This window comes from Sciurus carolinensis, chromosome 11 (assembly GCF_902686445.1).
Source record: "Sciurus carolinensis chromosome 11, mSciCar1.2, whole genome shotgun sequence".
NCBI lineage: Eukaryota > Metazoa > Chordata > Mammalia > Rodentia > Sciuridae > Sciurus > Sciurus carolinensis.
The window spans coordinates 106,997,309-107,014,492 of NC_062223.1; the positions used below are offsets into that span (position 1 = coordinate 106,997,309).

The window sequence follows — 17,184 nt, forward strand, 5'->3', positions numbered from 1 at the left end:
GAGTTGGTCCCAAGTCACTATCTCCTCTTTTGAATCTTGAGTCCTGGAGCAACATGAAATGCAGCCGCCCTCTAGTCCACCATCTTGAACCTCCAATTTTTGTTCTTTATAAACTACCCAGTTTCAGGAGTTCTGCTATAGCATCACAAAACATAAGACAGAATGCATATTCTTTTTTCCCATATAGTAATTGGGGAATCATAGTTAATAGGAATCTATAGTTATTAGGAGAGTAAAGTAGAGCAAATTTCTTATACATGAATGAAATGAAATGTACAAGATCTTCATGTCTTTTACGGCCTTTTGATTTGTATTATATTTATGGAGGTTTGAAGCTGAAAGTCAACACTGTTTTCTCTGATCTTGAGGAGATTTTCAGAACTCCAGGTATCTGGCAATTTTCAATGCTATAAATTAAAATAGCAGACTAAATATATTTTGTGCAGTTTCAAGAATGGATCTAACTAACCAGCTAACACTATTATTTCTATGGGTCTAATTCCCATTACAGCATTTAAAATCTCAGTGGACATCTCCATATCCTTTGAAGAAGTTGTGATATTTGGTTTTCTTTTGCTTCTACAGATGAGTTCCATGCACTCTCTGCTCCCACTCTGCCCCGATTTTGTATCAGTGCTTGTCCTGATGGTCACCCGCCTACTTGCTGCCTGAACATGCTGCCTGCCTTCTAGATGATGTTATACAGTCCCCTTGTGCCCAGTCTCAAGGTCTTATGTCTGCTAAGAGTGTTCCTGAATTTCTGTTCCTTCCTTCCTGATTGTGCTGGGTACCACTTTTCCAGCTATACTTACAATACTCACATTATTCCCTTGCCAATATGGACTTTGCATGGTTGCATGGTTGTTTTCGGATTCTCAATATCAGATTCTATGGGCTAATAGAATTCTCTTTCTTTTTCTGTTTCTGTTCCCCAATCCAGGTCTGATATGGATGATGTGTTTAACTCCATCAACATTTGGAAGTAACATTTTGGGTTTAGGACAAAAATACCTCCTTCATTAATCTCAACAGAAGAAAGTATTTTTATCACTAACATTTTTAGACTTGCTTGAACAAGATGATTTTTATAAAAATTGTATTCAGTTTCATTGTTTTAAAAGCATGCCCCCTATTGCCTGCTCTTGAGACCATTGCTCTCATCATGTCTTTCTTAGTAAGTTACTTTTCCATAGGAGGAATAAAGGGAGAAGCTGCAAGCTGGTTTCCGAAAGAGAGGAAGCCAGATGAGAGAGTTCCATACCCTTACAGATGCAGATTCTCAGACCTTTGAATCTTTCAACTGAAGAGAGGGTGGCAGATTTGGTTAAGGTGGTGTTAGAGTTCTTCTCACCACTTAACAGTAGAACCATAGTTATGAATCAGGTATAGTTATTGATCATATATTAAACTTTGGAACAGTTTTCACTCTGATTTTATCATTCGGTCTTTGTCTAGATCATATCTAAACTTGTGGGAAAAGTGTAGGTTTTGGAATCAGATAAGTCTCAGTTCAAGTTCTGATTAATTATCTGTATTATTTTACTTTTCTGAAACTCAGTTCTTTATCTGAAAATAGAGATCAAATAATGACTCAATAAATGGCAGCTAACCTTACATTTACTACTCTGCCTCAATGCTGGTATAAGCACTGTTCTTAACAAGCTCACTGAAATACTTACAAGGCAGCTGTAAGACAGATTAATTAGTATTTTTATTTTATAGTGTACAGTACTAGAGAGGTTAAGAAAGTTATTAAAGCTGAAAAGGTGAGAACTCTAAGGAGCAAACTTAAAATGGCAGTGAGATGCTGCAACTTTGGCAAAATGGAGGAGCTAGAGAAGGACCTGCCCTTCTTGTTGCTTCTCTCACATCAAAGGGCTTGCCAAAGGCAAACATAAAATAAGGCAAAACCTACATTACTGCTTTATTATCCAAAGCCATTGGTATTATTTTCATTGTTGTTACTATCATCATTATCATCATGATCTATAAAGCATTATTTGATCCAATTAGTTAATAGTTACTGGTTTGTTATTTTGTTGATTCTCTATACTTTACAAAATCTGAGAAGGAACACAGTACATAATAATACATTATTTATGTTGACTTTTTCCTGAATATATCGGCCTTCCTAGTTACTGGAGAATCAAAAGGACAATTCATGCTTCCTTTAACTTATCTTGGTCCCACTTAATAGTCACATACATTTAACAGTTTGGTAGCCAATCATTGTAGACTTTAACTTTCTCAATGCTTAAAATATGCACAGGAAAGAAAGGCTTGGTAATTTTAGCAGAACTTTCTTATCAGGCCCTGTGATAAGGAACTGAATTCTCCTACAATTAAAATACCATTGCTTCCTAATGATAGAGAAACACAGAATGATGAGATGATCAAGGGAAGGAAAACCACAAGTTTAGAGACTCACAGCACACTTTGAACACCCCATCTGAGCTACTCCCTCTAGGCCTTTTTCAATGGCATCTGTCTTAAGCTGGTTTCCTTTCACATTCCTGACATATAACAAAAGTGGGTTGTATTTATCTCTGTGATATGGTTATTCCATTAAAAATTACTCCCATTCTTTACATCTAGCAAAACTCTTTTGATTTTATTAAATCAATAGAATTGGCATCATTTTTATAAAAAAGGGAAAACAGGTAACCTTTGGGATTTTTTAAATTTCCATAATTTAAAACTTTGCAAAACATTTATGGTATAAAATAGTATTGTATAAATTTTCTAGAAAATAAACTGTAATGATTACAATGATTAGAAAGGAGGCAAGTCAGATGGAGAATTTTTAATTTTATATTCCTTCTTATTTACTTCTTTTATTGTAGTTCATTTTATCTTTATCTTATACAAAGGCAATATTCTGCATTATTCTCTCTCTCTGGACAGTCACCACTGCAGCTTCAGCATACATTATCTGTAGCATCAATGATATGTTAAAAACACCTAGCCCTGGGTTTTATTCATATATATTACTTAAATTTCATAAACAAGTTTAGCATAAGAAGTTTGTGAACTGGATTGTTTTTGTTTATTTTTGAATATGCACCACACACAAAACACACGGCATGCACACACACACGATAAAAAGTACAGTTGAGTATCAGAGAAAGAGAAAATACATTTTGCAAGTTAAAATATGCTAATAATTATTTATGACTACATAGAAGTGTTCGTGGTTTAAAAACATATTGGACAATTTGAATATCACACAGAATATTTCTGCAGATTTTCTTTTTCTATGATTTCCCACCTTATCTCAAGGGAAGAGACATTTGATGTCTGTGAAATGCAATTATAGTTTTAAACTTTGACATTGTTATGTTACCTTCAGAAGTCATATTTCTTCTTTGTTTTAAAACCTAATTGATACTTTTATTTAAGCCAGGGATTCTCAAGATTTTTCAAAAGTGGGTCTATTTGTTTATGTATCATCCTCATTTAAGTGTAGAAATTTAAGGCTAGAAAATGCCTGTTTTAGCTGAAGGGAGCTAACAATCAATCACTTAGAAAAAGAAGATTGGTGTTGCAGAGATTGATATAATAATGTCCAAATCTGGAGGAAGGAAAGTGTTGGGAAATCCAGAATGATTTCCTCTTTCTTCTAGAAATGACAGGGCATAAACACTGATAGATACACTGTAGTGTCTTGTTGGCTTAGAATCAGACACCTGACTACCTCTACTATAAATTATATAATAATAAATTATAAAGAAGTCATAAACAATTTACAGGAATTTTTATTGTGTATAAGAGGGCAAATCCCTGTTTACCATTCAGAAGAGACTTAAGTGAAATACTGAACACTGGTTTTATGTTTTATGTAATGGAAGGAGAGGACTCCTTTCTCTAGAAGATATACCTTAATGAAAACAGTTTCTGGAACATAATAGGAAACTTATAAAATGAAACAGGTATTTCTTTCCACATCTGCTATGTAAAAATCATACTACAAAAATAAACAGCTTATCTAGTTGGATTAGTAAAGAAGATAAAAACCTGCAGTTTACCACTAATTGTTTACATTTGTGTTTGCTACCATTCCTATATTTTTTTTAAAAAGCCCTGCATTCTGACACTGTGTAATCTATGTAAGATTCCATTTAAAAGTTGCAGAGTTGTTCATTATGGGGTTAAATTACTCAAGATGTTGTTATGCTTCCAAGAAATTACTAAGAAATTTGCCAAATCCAATCAATAAATAGTTATTTATTTTGAAAGTTATATAGTTTGAAAAATTAAGATGCTTCCACCAAAATTCAGTTATTTGGGCAGTGACTAGAATATTTACATGTATTCTTTTAGAATTAAAGGAGTATCACTTAATTGATTAATCAAGGCTTAACTGATAATGCAATGGACATTTTAATATAATTTGCTATTTCCTTATAACTGTCAACATAAAATTCTTAGTTAATATTAGAATTTCATTCTTTAAGCAAGAATAAGGATGCAGTTCAAATTTGCCTAGGATTATAAGTTTAAGTTTTAAAAATAACAATGAATTTAGAGAACTAGCTATATAGACTTCTTACTGAGCAATAGCATGATCCACAGTTACTTATGTCAACAGTATAAGTTGATTCATAATGAAAGTTTACTTATAAAGCAAAAAAACCTGTATTCTTTATTAAGGCTTCTACATTAAAGAGATATAGATAATTTACTATTAAATTCAAGCCAAAAAAATGCATTTTTGAAACTTAAAATGACAATTTACTTTTAAATAATATTGATAGATAAGTAACTAAAATCCATTACCTTATAAATATCCAGAAATCCACACTGGTGGTCGAATCTGGTGTACAGTTCATTCAGCATGCTGATCACCTGCATGGGGGTGCACTGGGCACATATGGCTGTGAAGCCTACAATGTCTGAAAAGAGCATGGTGACATCATCAAACTTTCTGGCTTGCACCTGCTGCCCCTGCCACAACTGCTGGGCTACATCGCCAGGGAAAATAGAATATAGAAGATCCACTGTCTTCTTCTTCTCTTCTTCCAGGGCCTGGTGAGTTCTTTCTAAAGTTGCCTTTAATTTATCCATCCTCTTCTTCAAGCCATCTTGGGCTTTTGCCTGCTCACCAACCAGAATGACATCTCGGGTGGCATCATGGATAGGGATATCTGAGAGATGCAGGCCTCGACCCATGAGTTCATCCAACTTGTCCACACATGGGGAGCCCAGAAATAAAATGGAATTTGATTCTGGGACATGGATCATTTGTCCTTTTACTTCCATCACCTGTAAAATTAACATGGAACTTTGATCAATACTCTTCATATAATAGGTTGACCAAAACTTTATTATTTGATGAATAAGATGAACAAGGAATGTTTATGAATGGTATTGACTTGCTGCATGACTTACTGCACTCATATAAACAAATTTTCATCTGATTTATAGCCAGTGTAAACTTCATGATTTGGAATGGAAACATTTTTTTTTATATCTCACTCAGCCACTTTCTATAGACAATAATGAAATGGAAAATCAGATCAAAGGAAAATTAAACAGGAAAACACTTTTTTTTCAAAATGGAATTACTCCTAAGTACTTTAACTTTATGAGTCAATTCAAAAAATTTCAGCCTGCTTCATAAGAAAATTAAAATATATCCATCTGTCAAAAAAAACTACCTTTAACTATCATTAAGTCACACTCCTTTCAAAAAATTAGTCTGGGGGCTTAAAATGAATCAAAATAATTGTGTTGCTTTCTTTAAGTCATTTTTCAACCAGATATAGTCCTTGGAAAACATAGCAGTCAATGTACTGACTAGATTAGTGCACAGGTTCATTTGCTTTGAAATATAATTTAAACCAGTTATCATTAAACCAGTAGGGCCAGAAAATACCACTCAACTAGCATGCTTGTAAAGCTTAAAATAAGTCCCCCAAATTAGAAAAGCATTAAAAAAATTGTTAGTAAGATAAAGATTCTGAAGACAGGTAACATAAATCTATTCCTTCTTCCTGAGCACATTCACTGGAGAATTCAGGGAATGGATATTTATTAGAAAACTTAGACAACACAGGATGATGCTATCTTTGCCTGGTACCCTAATAAGCACTTTCCAGAGGAGCACCAGTAGGAGAGAAAGGAAGACATGGGCTATGGCTACTAGATATAGTTATCCAGATTAGAATAAGGTATTCCACCCTGGAGAGGAAGCCAGTTGTAATTACCTGGAAAAAAAAATGGAACTGTATGTCAGTTTCATCTATGTTACTTTTTACTACCACCTGGAATGTGCTCAATACATTTACTGTCCTTTATTCTCCATAGCACAAAGTAATTGGGCCAGTTAAGGAAAGTGGAAGCATAGAACAAATATGAGGCAAAGTATCCAGATTTGCAAATATGTTTTATTTTATTCATCTTGCAGAGTCACCAAAATCTTATTTATATAAGTAAATAAAACTTAACCCTTTCCGGATCTTATAGTTTTTATGAAATGAAATCCTTTATCTGATGTAAAGTTTCTGCTATATTTCAGTATTTCATCTTTTCATTCACAATGGTGTCATTTATTCATTGAAGGGTATATTGAGCATTTTCTGTTTACTAGTACTTCTCTAAGTAATAAGGATAATGGATAAAATAAGCTTCCCCTTCCAAATTTTTGCAGGCCAGAGAGTGGGGTGAAGAAGACCCTCCCAATTTCCCAGTCAAGGTGGGCTTTAAAATTGCTGCAGGTTATGGATTAAGTACAAAGGAAATAACTGTCCTGAAAGCACTTCTGGATTATTTTACATCTGCCTGATATGGCTTTATGGGGAGAGGTGTTTTTATGATATATACTTTCCCATTACTAAGACATGAAGGAAAGAGCAAGGAAGATGCACACAAGTTATACTCCCATCGTTTAAAAAATTAGTATGCTAAATGTTTTTCTTAAGATTTAACACAAGGACAAAAACATTTTCAAGCTTTATAGGAATAATCATGTTTTTTAAAGGCAATGATAACTTCAATGGCAATGATAAACTTCAGTCAAATCCTTCTCTCTCCTTTTCTATCCCTCAACATAGTTCTTTCCCAGTAGTTCCCTTCTTCCCATCTTGCTTGCTTTGTCCTGCTATCCTTTGCTGTTTGGATTGACATATTCATTTTTTCACCTTCCTCTCTTCCTTTGGTCTTTCTCCTGCCTCTCTCTCCCTTATCACTGCCCCTCTCTTTCCCCATTGATTCTTGTTTATTTTTCTTTCTTTTTAATTCCTAGGGATCAACTTCCTCATTTCTTATCAACTTCCTCATTTCTTATTCCTTATTTCTTATTTCTTTCCTGTCTTTGCCTCTATCTCTCTCTTTATATTAAGTATGGAATCAGCATGTGTGTATGCATAAATAAAATATACCACTTACTACAACTAATATAATTTGAAAGTATCTTTCTTTAATCTATAAAGAAACTGGATTAAAGTTTCTATTCCTGTCTCAAAAAATGTAAAATATTTTCTTTATTATATATGGCCATTAGTTGACTTTTTGATATCTCCAAGCGAACACACCCTGAGAGTGAAAAGAAAATATTTACTATCTATACTACAAAAAATAACTCAGGAAAAAGAAGCTCACAAAGTGAATGACTTTTTTAAAAATGTTTTTCATTAGTGAGTTTTTCTCTTATTTAATTAGTGGGAAATTCAACTGAAGCATGTGTATCTTTGCCATAAATCCACTTTTTTTACCTTAATCAGAAAATAATAAAAATTATTCCTGAATTGTTTTTGTTCCATTGTGATTAGAAATTCTGAAATTCACCATGGTTTTAATTTATTAATTAACAATGTTAAAACCTTATATAGGAACTACATATTTTTACAAAAGAAATAGATTTTAAGAAACTGCTCAACAAAACCCTCTCTAAGGTATTATTGCATCCTAAATTATATTAAAGTTTCAAGGAAATAGCAAAAAGGTATAAAATCTATCAGATTTCAAGAATTGGGAAGCATAATAAAAGGGAATTTGATCCTGAGTTACAATAAAGTTCAAGTCTTACTATCAAAAAACTTGGTTGTCATGTTCTGTTAAATTACCTGTTTGCTTTCTATATTTATGCATAGATATCTCTATGAACATATTTACCACTGTGATCATTAAGTAATTAGAAATTGAGTACATACATGTCATATAACTACATTTTTATGTCATAAAACTGTATGCAATTACATGTTGTGATCATGGAACTCCAATCTTATAATCATTTGAAGCTGTGTTATATAGTGATTTAGCACAAAGAATTTGAAACCAGTTAGACCTGGGTTCAAATTCTAGCTCTCCTGACAGTTAAGTGTGCAAACTGACAGAGGTTCAGTTATTTATTCTTTCAAAGTCTCATGTTTCCTTATGTACAACACACACAAACACACACACACACACACACACATAAATAATTAACCTAATGTTTAAGGGGATGTTGGCTGCAGCTAATTCAACACATCTCTTGAGCACTTGCTATCAGTTATATGCTATGTGAGCACTTAATACTTGTATTTAATTGACTTTTACTTTTTGATAGCTATTAATATCCTCAATTTAAGATAAAATTTAGGAAGATTAAGAGACTTGCTAAGAATATGTAGCTAATAAACAGGGTCAAAACTTAAACCCAAGCTGGACTAACTAGAGAGGACATGCTTTTTGATACTAAGAAAGTTTGATGGTGAGGAAAGAGAAGGGGAGCAGTCAAGATACTAAATATAAATCAATATGATGGCAAAATAATTTTAAAGAGACATTCACTCTAGGCAGGTAAAAAGAGAAATTGTGACTAAATATGTAGATGAAGCAGCCTATCTAATCAAATTCAATTTATGATGGAAGTCACTTCTAGAAAGGACTTTTGGTCTTTCAGACCTCTGGGATATAATTTATAAAAGTAGTAGATGAATGATAAGCCCCTGAATCTTCAAGAATTACAGGGGTTTCCAGAAGGACTTTTACTCTCACACAGCAACATTTACTTTCAAAGAACTAGTTCTAGTGGAAAACATATGAGATGTCAAGTGCCAGCCCAAGAAGCTCCTGTTCTCACAGTCCTAAAATTCTCCTCTCATCCTGCCAACTGAAAACCCAAGACATTGAGTAGTTAAAGCTACTAGCAAGAGTGATCCTTCCACAGCAAGTACCCATCCAGGAGTGGGCCAAAAAATCTCCATCTCCACATATAAGAACCAAGATAACTGGCCTGAAAAAGCTCTGTACCTTCAAGCAGCATTACCAAGAACCAGTGGGAGCAATGTGAGATGGGATAAATCAAGATGAAAGTAGCATCACATAAGCTCTGAAAGTTGTACTGTCATTGTAACTATAACCCACAAAACTATACCAGGATCTGCATGCCAAACATACACAGAATAGCTGTCTATTAAAATAAAAAATTATAAATAGAATTAGAGCCTTATAATAGAATAACCAAAAATCCATAACAACAACAACAAAAAATCAACCCAAATAATAAGGACCAGGAAAAACATAACTTGAATTTAAAAAAAAAAAAAAAAAGACAATCAATTGATGCCAAAACACCAAAATGAATCAGATCTTGGAATTCTCTCTCAAAAATTTTAAAGAAAGCATAATAAAACATTTCAATAAGTAAAAACCCCTTTAAAATGAATTTAAAAGAAGATAAAATCTCAGTAAACAATAGAAGACACAAAAATAACCAAAAGCAAATTATAGTGTTTAAAAATATAACAAAAAAATGGAAAACTTCATGGGTTGGCTCAAAAATAGAATGGAGATGACAGAAAAATCTGTGAATCTGAGGATGGTTCAACAGAATTTATGTAAGCTGAATAACAAACAGAATGAAAAAAATTATAGTTTCAGGAACCTATCGGTCAATACAAAAAAACTCATATCATGAGAGTCAGAAGGAAAGGAGAAAAAGACTAGAGTTAAAAAAATAATGGATGAAAATATCTAAATTTGATGAAAGGCATAAAACCACAGGCACAAAAACCTGTATGAATCTCAAATATGCTAATCTTAAAGAAATATGCTCCAAGACTTATTGTAATTAAACTTGTGAAAAGGAAGTACAAGAAAAGATCTCCAAAGCAGCCAGAGGGAAATGACACATTAATTAGCAGAAATGACAATTTGGATGGCAGCTAATTTCTTATCTGAAATTATGGAAGCCAAAAGAAGATAGTATATTTTTTTTTTCAAATATCGAAAGGAAAAAAAACTATTAAATGCGATGTATAAGTCTGGGCTAACTTTCCTTCAATAATGAAGGGGAAATAAAAACATTTGTAGAAAAGGGTAAATTAAAAATCTTTATCCTAGCAGACCTACTCAATAAATGACTTAAAGTTAAATGGAAAGGATATGAAGAGAGAAGGAATCTTAATCAGGAAGGAAAAAATAAAGGCTAAAAATTTGGATAAATTTATCAAATTCTCCTCTCATGAGTGGGCTAAATCACATGCAATAACTAAAACAAAATTTATATCATCATCACATATTCATCACAAGTGTAAATGCAAGAGGCAGAGGGAGATTACACATACATAAGACAATTGTTATGGAAAATTTTACCCTATAAAAACTGACAACTGGGGAGGATCCAAGATGGCGGCCTAGAGGGTGACTGCACCCCCAGTCGCTCCAGAACCCAGGAGTTAAGAAGGGGAGGCATTGAGAGACTCGGACTGAAATAGAGCCACAGGTGAGTCTGCCCACTGGGTAAAGCTCGGCCCGGGTGGCAGGCCCAGATAGAGGTGGCTTATCAGAGCCGGGCAGGGCAGCTAGAGTCTTCCCAAGGTAGCCTTCCACACTCCGGCAGTGGGCTCCTCCCACACGGCCAGCTGCACGGTGCAGGCCCACAGTGAGAGCCTTTCCACACAGAGCCAGCTCCAAACCGTGGAACCAGTAGGGGGCTAGGGGCAGTTTTCTTCGGATGAGCTGCTTTATCAGATTCCTCCAAGACATCAGGCTACTGAAGGCTGGGAGGTGATACACTGGAAATCTACCGGGACACTATAAGCCAATAGCGGAAAACTGCAATATCTCAGGGTCCCACTGACAGCTGATCAATATGAGAAAACAAGGGAAGAAAATGTCCCAAACAAACTTAGATACTACATCAATAAAACCCAATGACAGCACAGCAGAAGAAATGTCAGAAAGGGAGTTCAGAATGTACGTAATTAAAACGATCAGGGAAGCTAATGAGGAGATGAAAGAGCAAATGCAGGCATTGAAGGAGGAGATGAAAGAGCAAATGCAGGCATTAAATGATCGCACCAATCAACAGTTAAAAGACCAAATACGGGAAGCAAGAGATCATTTCAATAAAGAGTTAGAGATACTGAAAAAAAAACAAACTGAAATACTTGAAATGAAGGAAACAATAAACCAAGTTAAAAACTCCATAGAAAGCATAACCAATAGGCTAGAACACCTGGAAGACAGAACCTCAGACATTGAAGACAAAGTATTTAATCTTGAAAGCAAAGTTGGCCAAACAGAAAAGATGGTAAGAAATCATGAACAGAATCTACAAGAATTATGGGATATCATGAAAAGGCCAAATTTAAGAATTATTGGGATTGAGGAAGGCTTAGAGAAACAAACCAAAGGAATGAACAATCTATTCAATGAAATAATAACAGAAAATTTCCCAAATCTGAAGAATGAAATGGAAAACCAAGTACAAGAGGCTTATAGAACTCCAAATACACAAAATTACAACAGACCCACACCAAGGCACATTATTATGAAAATACCTAACATACAAAATAAAGACAGAATTTTAAAGGCCACGAGAGAAAAGAATCAAATTACATTCAGAGGGAAACCAATAAGAATATCAGCAGATTTTTCAATCCAGACCCTAAAAGCTAGAAGGGCCTGGAACAACATATACCAAGCCCTGAAAGAAAACGGATGCCAACCAAGAATCTTATACCCAGCAAAACTTACCTTCAAATTTGACAATGAAATAAGATCCTTCCATGATAAACAAAAGCTAAAGGAATTTACAAAAAGAAAGCCAGCATTACAGAACATTCTCAGCAAAATATTCCATGAGGAAGAGATGAAAAACAACGATGCAAATCAGCAACAGGAGGCGCTAGCCTAAAGGAATAGCCAAATAAAGGAGAAACCAAATCATGTCAAAAACAAATATGAGTCAATTGACTGGGAATACAAATCATATCACAATAATAACCCTGAATGTTAATGGCCTGAATTCATCAATCAAAAGACACAGACTGGCAGATTGGATTAAAAAGAAAAATCCAACAATATGCTGCATGCAAGAGACTCATCTCATAGAGACACCCATAGACTAAAGGTGAAAGGATGGGGAAAAACATACCATGCACACGGACACAGCAAAAAAGCTGGAGTATCCATCCTCATTTCAGATAATGTGGACTTCAAACCAAAACTAGTCAGAAGGGATAAAGAAGGACATTACATGCTGCTTAAGGGAAGCATAAATCAGCAAGACATAACAATCATAAATATCTATGCCCCGAACATTGGTTCATTCACATACGTCAAACAAATCCTTCTCAATTCCAGAAATCAAATAGACCACAACACAATAATACTAGGCGATTTTAACACACCTCTCTTACCACTGGATAGATCGGCCAAATAAAAATTGAATAAAGAAACTATAGATCTCAACAACACAATCAACAATTTAGACTTAACAGACATATATAGATTATACCATCCAACAAAGAACAAATACACTTTTTTCTCAGCAGCACATGGATCCTTCTCTAAAATAGACCATATTTTATGCCACAAAGCTACTGTTAGCAAATACAAGAAGATAGAGATACTACCTTGTACTCTATCAGATCATAATGGATTGAAATTAGAAATAAATGACAGAATAAAAAACAAAAACTTCTCCAATACCTGGAGATTAAATAATACACTATTATATGATGAATGGATAACAGAAGACATCAGGAGGGAAATAAAAAAATTCTTAGAAGTAAACGAGAACAAAGACACATCATATCAAAATCTCTGGGACACTATGAAAGCAGTACTTAGAGGAAGATTTATTTCATGGGGCGCATTCAAAAAAAGAAGTAGAAATCAACAAATAAATGACTTAACACTACAGCTCAAAGCGCTAGAAAAAGAAGAGCAGACCAATACCAAAAGTAGTAGAAGACAGGAAATAGTTAAAATCAGAGCCGAAATCAACAAAATCGAAACAAAAGAAACAATTGGAAAAATTAACAAAATAAATAGTTGGTTCTTTGAAAAAATAAATAAAATTGATAAACCCTTAGCCACACTAACAAAGAGAAAGAGGGAGAAAACTCAAATTACTAAAATTTGGAATGAACAAGGAAACATCACAACAGACACGAGTGAAATATGAAACATAATTAGAAGCTATTTCGAAAATCTATACTCCAACAAAACAGAAAACCTCGAAGACATCAACAAATTTCTAGAGACATATGAATTACCTAAACTGAACGAGGAGGACATACATAACTTAAATAAACCAATTTCAAGCAATGAAATAGAAGAGGTCATCAAAAGCCTACCAACAAAGAAAAGTCCAGGACCAGATGAGTTCTCAGCCGAGTTCTACAAAACCTTTAAAGAAGAGCTCATTCCAATACTCCTCAAACTATTCCATGAAATAGAAGAGGAGGGAACCCTCCCAAACTCGTTCTATGAAGCCAATATCACCCTGATACCTAAACCAGACAGAGACACATCGAGGAAAGAAAATGTCAGACCAATATCCTTAATGAACATCGACGCAAAAATTCTCAACAAAACTTTAGCAAATCGCATACAAATATATATTAAAAAGATAGTGCACCACGATCAAGTGGGTTTTATCCCAGGGATGCAAGGTTGGTTCAACATTCAGAAATCAATAAATGTCATTCACCATATCAACAGACTTAAAGTTAAGAATCACATGATTATTTCAATAGATGCAGAAAAAGCATTCGATAAAATACAGCATCCCTTCAGCTCAAAACACTAGAAAAAATTGGGGTAATGGGAACATTCCTTAACATTATAAAGGCCATCTACGCAAGCCCATGGCTAATATCATTCTAAATGGTGAAAAACTGAAAGCATTCCCCCTAAAAACTGGAACAAGGCAGTGATGCCCTCTTTCACCACTTCTATTCAACATCGTCCTTGAGACTCTAGCCAGAGCAATCAGACAAACCAAAGAAATTAAAGGGATACGAATAGGAAAAGAAGAACTCAAACTATCCCTGTTCGCTGATGACATGATTATATATTTAGAGGAACCTGGAAATTCCACCAGAAAACTTTTAGAACTCATAAGTGAATTCAGTAAAGTAGCAGGTTATAAGATCAATGCTCATAAATCCAATGCATTTTTATACATAAGTGATGAATCTTCAGAAAGAGAAATTAGGAAAACTACCCCATTCACAATAGCATCGAAAAAAATAAAATACTTGGGAATCAATCTCACAAAAGAGGTGAAAGACCTCTACAATGAGAACTACAGAACACTAAAGAAAGAAATTCAAGAAAACCTTAGAAGATGGAAAGATCTCCCATGTTCCTGGACAGGCAGAATTAATATTGTCAAAATGGCTATACTACCTAAAGTGCTATACAGATTCAATGCAATTCCAATTAAAATCCCAATGATGTACCTTGCAGAAATAGAGCAAGCAATTATGAAATTCATCTGGAAGAATAAAAAACCTAGAATAGCTAAAGCAATCCTCAGTAGCAAGAGTGAAGCAGGGGGTATTGCAATACCAGATCTTCAACTCTACTACAAAGCAATAGTAACAAAAACGGCATGATATTTGTACCAAAATAGACAGGTAGATCAATGGTACAGAATAGAGGACATGGACACAAACCCAAATAAATACAATTTTCTCATACTAGACAAAGGTTCCAAAAATATGCAATGGAGAAAAGATAGCCTCTTCAACAAATGGTGCTGGGAAAACTGGAAAACCATATGCAATCGAATGAAATTAAACCCCTATCTCTCACCCTACACAAAACTCAACTCAAAATGGATCAAGGACCTCGGAATCAGACCAGAGACTCTGCATCTTATAGAAGAAAAAGTAGGTCCAAATCTTCAACTTGTTGGCTTAGGATCAGACTTCCTTAACAGGACTCCCATAGCACAAGAAATAAAAGCAAGAATCAACAACTGGGATAGATTCAAACTAAAAAGCTTTCTCTCAGCAAAGGAAACTATCAGCAATGTGAAGAGAGAGCCTACAGAGTGGGAGAATATCTTTGCCAACCATACCTCAGATAGAGCGCTAATTTCCAGAATCTATAAAGAACTCAAAAAACTCTACACGAAGAATACAAATAATCCAATCAATAAATGGGCTAAGGAAATGAACAGACACTTCACAGAAGAAGATGTACAAGTAATCACCAGATATATGAAAAAATGTTCAACATCCCTAGTAATAAGGGAAATGCAAATCAAAACTACCCTAAGATTTCATCTCACCCCAATTAGAATGGCGATTATCAAGAATACAAGCAACAATAGGGGTTGGCGAGGATGTGGTGAAAAAGGAACACTCATACATTGCTGGTGGGGTTGCAAATTAGTGCAGCCACTCTGGAAAGCAGTGTGGAGATTCCTCAGAAAGCTTGGAATGGAAACACCATTTGACCCAGCTATCCCACTCCTTGGCCTATACCCAAAGGACTTAAAATCAGCATACTACAGAGATACAGCCACATCAATGTTCATTGCTGCTCAATTCACCATAGCCAGATTGTGGAACCAACCTAGATGCCCTTCAGTTGATGAATGGATAAAGAAACTGTGGCATATATATACAATGGAATATTACTCCGCAATGAAGAATGATAAAATTATGGCATTTGCAGGCAAATGGATGAAATTGGAGAATATCATGCTAAGTGAGATAAGCCAATCTCAAAAAACTAAAGGACGAATGATCTCGCTGATAAGCGGATGAGGATATATAATGGGGGGTGGGAGGTGTTAGCATTAGGTTTAGGGTTAGGTTTAGGGTTAGGGATAAGGAAAGCAGTAAGAATGAAGGAAAGAAGGACTGTATAGAGGGAAAAGAGGGGTGGGAGGGGTGGGGGGAAGGAAAAAAAAATAAACATCATTGCCCTATGTAAACGTATGATTACACAAATGGTATGCCTTGACTCTATGTACAAATAGAGAAATAACATGTATCCCATTTGTATACAATAAAAAAAAAAACTGACAATTTACAAGAAATGAATCACTCCTTTGAAACCACAAACTATCAAAACTCAACAAAGATTATATAGATAATCTGAATAAATGTAGTCATAAAGATGCTGAATTTATAGAGTGTATCATGTTAAGTGAAGTAAGTCAATCCCAAAAAACCAAAGGTTAAATATTTTCTCTAATATGTGGATGCCAACACACAATAAGCGGGAGGGAAAGAGTAGAATTTCATTGGGTTAGACAAAGGGGTATGAAAAGAAGGGAGGAGGGATGGGAATAGGAAAGACAATACAATGAATCAGACATAACTTTCCTATGTTTGTATATGAATACACTTCCAGTAAAACTTCACGTCATGTACAAACACAAGAATGGGATCCTAATTAGAATAAGTTATACTCCATGTATGTATAATCTATCAAAATACACTCTACTTTCAAATATGACCTTTTAAATATACACTCAATTTACAACTAGACATATCTTGAGAAAAAATCTGCAGGACTAAATTAATCTCCTGAAAAATTCAACCAAATATTTACAGAAGTATTAACACAAAATTTATACAATTGCTTCCAGAAAATAAAAGGGAAGGGAATGTTTAAATGTGGTGTATTTCCACCCTTCCCAAAAAATTCCATCAGCTCACTGACAGAATAAATTGTCTTAGTACATCTACAATCTAGCCAGGATGTGATGATCCACATGTAATGAGAGGAATGTTTGACCCAAACTACACAATCTCGATATGCAGTTTCTTCAAACTATATAGGTAAATGTCATAAGATGCAAAGACTTACTTTCTGTAAAATATATTATTTAAGCCTTGAGTATTATGCTTACCCAAAACCATCTGAACTAGGACCTCCACTCAAAATAGTTTCTGTAATTTTAACAATGTTTTTCATGTGATAGACTTGTTAAATTGCTCCGTTAAT

At 34.5% G+C, this 17,184-nt stretch overlaps 1 protein-coding gene across 2 annotated transcripts in view; it reads right to left on the reverse strand.

Annotated features, from left to right (window-relative positions):
- Positions 1-17,184, reverse strand: part of Gucy1a2 (guanylate cyclase 1 soluble subunit alpha 2) — a 295,914-nt gene that overhangs the window by 95,337 nt on the left and 183,393 nt on the right. For both annotated transcript variants that reach the window (XM_047518478.1, XM_047518477.1), the window contains one exon: positions 4,777-5,262. In XM_047518478.1, the coding sequence (XP_047374434.1) occupies positions 4,777-5,262 (486 nt within the window). The remainder of the gene's footprint in view (positions 1-4,776; positions 5,263-17,184) is intronic.